The sequence below is a fragment of the Apis mellifera genome, linkage group LG8, assembly GCF_003254395.2.
Source record: "Apis mellifera strain DH4 linkage group LG8, Amel_HAv3.1, whole genome shotgun sequence".
Lineage (NCBI taxonomy): Eukaryota > Metazoa > Arthropoda > Insecta > Hymenoptera > Apidae > Apis > Apis mellifera.
Window position 1 is genome coordinate 3,216,646 of NC_037645.1, and position 8,223 is coordinate 3,224,868.

General features: G+C 34.3%; 1 protein-coding gene across 3 annotated transcripts in view; it reads left to right on the top strand.

Moving 5' to 3' along the window:
• Positions 1–2,966, top strand: part of LOC408958 (nucleolar protein 4-like) — a 92,850-nt gene extending 89,884 nt beyond the window's left edge. For 2 of the 3 annotated variants that reach the window (XM_006559588.3, XM_392487.7), the window contains 2 exons: positions 51–241; positions 630–2,966. In XM_006559588.3, coding sequence (XP_006559651.1) covers positions 51–241; positions 630–796 — 358 coding nt within the window. In that variant the 3' untranslated portion in view covers positions 797–2,966. The remainder of the gene's footprint in view (positions 1–50; positions 242–629) is intronic. The other variant, XM_006559589.3, reaches the window with a different exon arrangement.
• Positions 2,967–8,223: the final 5,257 nt, after the last annotated feature.

The following is an 8,223-nucleotide window of genomic DNA, read 5'->3' on the forward strand; positions in this document are numbered from 1 at the left end:
TAGCACGGGGCGTTATCTCTAACACGAATCTCGCTCGCGTTTTTTTGCAGCCAGGCGACGATAGTCAGCTCGTCGACGGTTAACGGTGTTGCCAGCGGTGGTGCACCAACGGCGATGTACAGACCTAACTTCAGCCAGGCGTTCCAACGCGCCGGGCCGACCACAGTGCCGCCAACATTGTCGGCGGGGCTCTACCCCACGCAGAGCTTCACGTCAGGTCTATTGAGCAACGGTACACAAAGTAATATTGCTTATCGGTGTTATTATGAGTTCGCTTGCTTACTTGCTGCGCCTAGCTTTTGTTTTTGCTCGAGTTTTACTCTCCGTTCCTCGAGCTCCTACGTTAACAGTGGTTTCCAACTTGTGGATTGTCCGATGGTTGACCGATGTGTTTTCTGGCTAGTGATATATAAACACGTTTGTTTCGATTGGGATAGTTTAATTCAAACACTGTTGGAAAACATTGTATTATTTTTAAGCATAGAATTGGATGCAGATTCTATTATTTTTTTGCGATTTGAAGAGAATGTATCGATGTTTGCTTGGAAACACGCTTAAAGCTCGTTGCATTAAAAAAAAAAAAAGAGGAAATGATAGAAATAATTTATAAACGTAATTCACTTTTCCAGGACCGACGGATTTGAGCATGAAGAACACGAAACCGCTTCTGAGTCATAAGTTGAACGCAACGGAAATGACAGCCGTTAGGCAACTGATCACCGGATATCGAGAATCAGCGGCATTTCTTTTGAGGTCCGCCGACGAGCTTGAACAATTGTTGCTTCAGCAACCATAGAGTTACGTTTACGTAGGCAGTGGCCAGCAGCTTGGTTCGTAAGTTTTTTTTCCTAAAGCGTGGACCAATACGCTGTGCAAATAAGCTGGCACGAGGGTTTAATTTGATCCACGAAACCGGAGACTTGAACGCCTGCATACGAACGAAGCTCTGGTTTACCCGAGCGTCGAAATTACCGACTATCGGTAACGAGTTTCCATTATCGACCACCGATAAACGCGATTCCCAAGACCAAATTGCCCCGAAGGAAGGAAGGATCGAATGCTGCAACACGACGAAATTTTATCCCGAAGGATGTCAGAAACTGGATTTTCCTATCGCGCGAGCTAAGCTTGAGACAAGTTAGCTTCAATCTCTAGACTGCAAAACTCCTTGAATAAATATGAAAGAAGAGGAGGAAACTGTTTTCGTGTTAACGAAAGGCGGGAATTTCAAATTTTATTTATCGAAGAAGAACGAGAGTTCCAGGCGATGGGATCACCAGGGGACGCGGTGTTCTTAGGGCTAGGTTTAAGGGAACTATTTCAAACAGGGTGTACATAGAGAGGATTTACAGATATTTACTTAACTATCGATAAGCTTAAGCTTAAGAGAATACGAGGATACGGTGTGTGTCGTTGCGTGCATGTATAGAGTGCGTGCGGGAGGCTTTGGGACGAAGAGCGACGCGGCGAAAGAATTTGATAATAGATCGTTGCTCGAAAGTAAAAATGGTGTATCTTCTTTAGATTAATTATACGCTAGCCACGCGAACGAATATCGCGAACGACCGCTTGCACGTTCGAAGTTGCCGCTTCTCTTCGATCGGTCAAAGCTGCTTCGAACGTCTGTCTGTGTCGTGTATCGAACATCGCCATTGTCGTTTACCCAATGAGAACATTGTATCGATTGTTATGTATATACGGATGAAAAACGTAAGAAAAAAAAAGAAAAGGAGCAGAATTACGCTCCATGAATATGTACGGGAATGGAGAGAAAAAAAGAAAGAAAGAAAGAAAAGAGTCGGGGAGAAGTGAGTTGCCTGAAAACGGGACGGTGAGGAACCCTGCAGTCATCACATGTATATATATATATATAAAATATATATATGTACTATTTATCATAGATCAACGGGACAAGATGGTACTCTCCCTTTTTTTTTTTATTTTTCGTTACACGAGAAAACGATCTGGCGATTTATCATACACGCGATTCCTGTATTTTGTTGAGAGCATACTTGAATTGTGCGGATTGGCTTGAGGATAGAGATTCAATTTGATGTATCGATGAAAAATCATGGAACAAAGAATCTTCTTTTTTTTTGGAAAAAATATTTTAAAATGTATCTTTGATTTGCATTTAATGATTGAAAATAATAGTTGATAAGTACTTTCGATCTCTCTATTTCATCTTCCTCGATCGTGCTATCAAATTTTTTATAAAAAGCCTTGATAAAATTCGACGAATTCTAAAAGATTCTACGAATTCTTTCAAAAGTTTAACTCGTTTCATCACAAAGAAGTATTGAAATGTTATAATCCTCAACCGATGTTAGGCACATTTATCGGGATCATCTTGTCACGATCGGACAATACGTTGAAATCGAATATTCCGTGGTTTCCGGACGTATCACTGTGTTACCAAAGAACACTGTTTATTATTATTATTATTATTATTATTATTATTATTATTATTATTATTATTATTATTAATATTATTATTATTATTAATATTATTATTATTATTATTATATTATTATTATTATTATTACAATAGATTCGTATAATATGCACACAGCGTTATATACACGCGTTTATTTCTTTCTCTTTTCTAATTTTTTTTTTTTTTCTCTTATCTTTGCTCTATTCTTCTACTCTCTTCAAAACGAAATCATCGAGTTCTCAATGATCGAGTCGTTATCGCATTTATTTTTAAATCGTAATCGATAAAAAAAAGGAAAAAAAATAATATATACATCACAATTGATATCTTCCATCGTTCGCGTTCATACGAATAATATGATGCATAAATTTTTCATCGATTCGATTTCGTTGCATTCTATTTACTCACTTCCACCAAGTTAACTTTTATTACTTTTTATTATTATAATTACGATTATAACGCAGTCGCCCTAACCCTACAAATCGAAGGATATAATATAAAAAAGGAAGGGTAGCTTTGGACTAAAAAAGAAAAATGCTAGTTTATCCCGAATAACAATTTTTCGCCCATTAATTCAATAATTCCTCGTCGTTTTTTTCTTTTTTTTTTTTGTACATAGTTCATACGCACGTATCGTACATATGATACGAAGAGAAAGAAAGAAAGAAAGAAAAACTGCGAATATGTGAATTGCTTTTAAGAGAGAAATATATTATTATAATTATATTATTATTATTATTAATTATTATTATTAATTATTATTATTATTAATTATTATTATTATTATATAAATGCATATATATATGTATCATTGTAAAATATATTTTTCGCGGTGATGAATGGCCGTCATGACCTCGAACATGAGAGAAACACAGAGAAACATTCCATCAATAAGGGGTCAGAGGACGTTTGGGACGAAGAAAGGGTTAAAGTATAGCTCTCCGACTTGTTTCAGGAATAAACGCGACTCTTCGACCGACCCCAATGCTTCGATGTCGTACTTCCTTTTTCCTTCGTCGTTTTGGCGCGAATTTCGAATATTTTGAATTCGATCGAGCATTCGATATTGAACCTTGATCAACGAAACGTGTATATGTACACACACACACACACATCCAGTTTCAAGCGATCGTTTCGTTGAAATATTGATGGAAAACAAGCGGGTTTGAAAAAAAACAATCGTTCAAGCAATTCGATTCACTCAGAAATAGAAATGGACTGAGATCGATTCGAACGTTGTTAAATAAGAGATTTTTGAAAGTTTTTTTTTTTTGAGAAGTTGGTTTTTTAATGATTTAGAAGCTTGGATGTTGTATTTGAAAAAATCTTTGAGTGAGTTGAAATATATATATGTATATATATATTTTGTGGAATGCTTGAAGTATTTCAAAACTTTATTAAAAAGTTTTTAGGAATTTGATAAAATTGAAATTTTGAAAGGGATTGTGATTTGGTATGTCTTGGAAGAATCTTAGAAAGATTTGTATATTTTCAATCGTTTATGTGTTTATGTAATAAAAGAATTCGGTGTTAAATAACTTATTGCCTTATGATTTTATCTTTTTTACTTGCGTTCAGCAAAAGTTTTTTGATGTATAGCTTGATTGAATTATATTTTGATTTTTATAATAATTTGTTTCAGATGCTTAGTGCAATATTATGAAATTAAAGATTGAGGGGCAATTTAGGTAAAGAAAAATAAATTTAATTTCAAAATTGGAAAAAAGAAACAAGTATTTCAATAATTCTAACAAATATAGATATGATCTATACTTCTTTATCTTTTCTACAATATCTATATCTCAAAAAGAAAGATTAAATATCAAAGATGATTACATTACATCAATATTTATTTTCAAATACCAAACTAATTTCAATTTAAAATTTCTATTCTAATAGATACTTGAACTTAAAAAACTCCCTATACATCCTTAAAACCTATATTCCAAATTTCAATATTATCGATAAAATAATATTCTCAAGTTTCCAAGCTATTCCTCAGCAACGTTTGAACCAATTCAATAGATTCATCGAACCGAATATGTGAAATCTCCACGAAACGCTGCCGCACAGCCTAGTTAATCAAGAAAGATTATCATGAATCAGTATAGTGCAATAGTTCTCTCTCTCTCTCTTTTTACATACACACATATACATGCTACTCTTTTTCTCCGCTTCTGTCCGCCTGTCTGTCTGTCTGTCTGTCTGTCCTTACGTGCGAGCATGAAATAGACTCCGCTTCGCGGCACCGAGGAACGCCTCCTTTCATTCGAGCGTCTTCACTTCAACGAATGTAATAATCCTCAAGACCTATCTACAATCGCAGACATTGTCTGTGAACAGTCTGTGTACATTGTCTGTCAATAGTTGAACGATATTCGTGGACTACGACTTGTATATATAGTCGAATGCAGACACGATCCGCGGACAATTGTCTGTCAATGTGGATCGGCCTTTAGTATCGTCGTATCATACAGGATAGTTTGTACTACGTTAAAACTGTGTATCTGAGACGTATACATTTGTCGTACACTTGTAATGCGGAATGAAATATGTTGGAACAATTATAGTTTATATTACTATTTCAGTTGCACTATTATCGAATTCGAATTCCTTAATATTAATCAGTTGAAAAATGTCATTATTTGATATCGATTTATATTTCGATTTTATAATTTTAGAATTGAAAAGTCTTTGAAATTACAGATTGAATTCTGGCAAAAATATTTAATATCGATATAAATGTATGTTAAATAAGTTTGGATCGATTCTGTTCGAATAATTATATGACAGTGAATTTGTTTCGATATATTTCGCGACTGACCAAATCTTCCGCAATTCTATTCGAAAATCGATTGAAAACGCTCTTCGAAAACGAATCGTAAGGGAAAAAAAAAGTTACACGGAAAGAAAAAATAACGTGGATCGAATCGTTTTCAAAAGAGCATCGACTCAACGATACGACTGAAACCATACGATCGAAAGGAAAAAGGAAAGACGAAAGAAGGTGGCGTGTAATTTCGAAGAAAGGAAGAACACACGTTTTAAACATTTCCAGAATTTTTTTTCTCTTCCTTTTTAATTTTTCGTACGCATACACAGTACATATTCTATAATATAATGTAACACGTATATTTTTCTTTGTTCGTTCGATCGTGGAGGCATACACACACACACACACGCGCATACATACACACGCGCACACACACATATACACACACATACACACACCTCGAGGAACGTGTCCGAAAATTTTGTTTTGCCTACACGGGGTGCAGTTCTTAAACACCGTTCAATGTAATCGCGAATTGATGTATATTGATTATAAAGATTAATGCAAAAGAAAATAAAAAGGTATATATTATAAATAATATAAATATATTGAGAAGAATAAACAAAAAGAAAAAAAAAGAATATGTATTTGTTCCTGACAAAAAAGAATTAATAAGAGTAGCGAACTACCGTAATATTAAATATTGATAGTAACGATAAAGATAATTTGATGGTACATACTTTTCTTATAAGTAAACATTATACAATTATTACAATTATTGTAGAGTTGGTACGGTCTTTGATGATGCCTTGCCTGTAAATGTAACGTTAAATGAACAAAAAAAAAAAAAAATCTTATTACCTTGTAAATGTTTTACCAAATATAATCGATTATTCAACTTATAGTTCCACCTGATTTTCTCCTTTTCATCCCGGTAAGAGTAGAATTCTTTTTGAACATTTTTAAAAATATTAGATTAAATTAATTCACATATAATAAATTAAAAATATCCACTTATTCTCGTTCGTTATTTATTACATTTTTTTTATTAAAAATTTCCTGTAACGAAATATTTATACTTAAATCCATATTTAATCCATAAATATCTTTTAGAGAAGAATCTTGGAAATTTCGGAGAATAAAATTCGCGCGGGAAGTTCAAAGAAAAAGAGGAGGATCCGCGCTACCCTCACCGCCACTCCCCACATTTTACGAAAACCCATAAATCTTTTGTTTGGTCGTCCTCAAACCCGTGGTGTGATTAACGTGTGGCAAAAATAAAAATCGGTCGAAGTTCTCGCGGCGCATAAATATATCCGGACGCATGCATAATCAGCGCCTTAAAAGCGGCGAACAAGCGGCAGGGTAATGTATTATGTGCGCGGTGTGTATCGAACGAAATGGAAAGTCGAATGAGAGGCAACCGAGATCACGATCTTATAGTTCGATTGTGAAATAAGAGTTGGCCACGAACGCGGCTCGAAGCAACGAATGAAAGTAACATCGGTTACCTTGTTCTTTTATTTCTATCCTCCTTTTGACCGTGTAACTGAACCGGTGGTTGAATCAGAGAAGAAACGGCCGAAAGAAAAGAATATATGATACATTGAACAATGGATATTTTGGCATTGTGCCACTATTTTTTGTGAAGATGGAAATTTTAGAATTTTATCTTAGGTTTGAGAAGAAAAATTGGGCTTTTGGAAAAATCAATTGATGATAAATATCCAGAAAATGATTGAATTACAAATTGATTGGACTATAAACTACTTTTTTATTTCAGTCAATTAATCAAATGACTTGATATTGGAAAATTATTTTGAAAAGAAAGAAATTTAATTAAATTTATAAATATAATTTATTTAAATTCTAAGATATCCTGTATTACATTTTTCTATTCTAGAAAAATCCTAAAAAATTTTAGAAAAATTATAAAAAAATATAGATTTGCATGTATAATAAAAACAATTTAACAATTAGATTAAGAACTAAATCTCTTTAAAAAAAGTCTCCATTTTTAAAAGATTTATACATTAAATTAAAAACTTTAATAACTATTTTAAAATTTTTCCAAAATATTTTTAAAGACAATTTCTTTTCAAACTTACTTGTTCAGAGAATACGTTAAAATATAGATTAGGCCATATTCTAGATTATTCTAGAATCTATCTATCATATCTCTGTTCAAAATTCAGTTAGTGGTCATCGATCATGGTTGACCAATCATCGCAACCGACTTTCGCTCACAAAGTGACCCGCCAAAATCGATCAAGCCGACCGAATAAAGGAGTTCCGATAAAGACAGGATCGATTGAATTCAGTGGAGCCGAAAGTGACGACCCTTGGAACGAGCAACCCGGTCACCGATCGACCAAAGCCAATTATACCAATTACAAGGAATCGGCGCGCATATCGCGCCAACCGAAAGGCGAAACCGCTCATTAAATCCAGCTTGTCCCCTCCATCGTGTCTTGTAATGGGACCGACTCATCGCAGGCCTCCACGATACGAAAATAAGGGAATGTTGGTCAGACCCTGCTGGGCCCGGCACGGCTGTCAGGGTCAATTCAAAGGAAGGTCGCATCAAGGTTATAGACTTAACAGCCAATGATTACGTGCCGTGATTTTGAAACTGCAGCTATCACTGGATGAGTTACCTTTGCTTTTCTTGGATAACTATAATCGTTGAAGAAAATCCAAGAATGAGAAAACTTTGGATTTATACTTATACTTGGATCAAAAAGATTCAAGAAGATAGACAAATTCTTGATTCATACTATTAGAAATATTATTTGGATTCATTCACTAAAAAAAATTTTAAAATAAAAAAAGTTATTGAATTTATATTATTAGATCGGAGAAAAATATTTGAACATGGTCGATAAATAAATTTCGAATCAAGTACAGACCTCGAAGGTAGAGGAGATGGTGCAAGACAAACTTTCCTGTTGTTTTATTTCCGTGGGCTGTTCGAATGATTTACAGTACATCGTGGACAATCCTCGAACTTTCA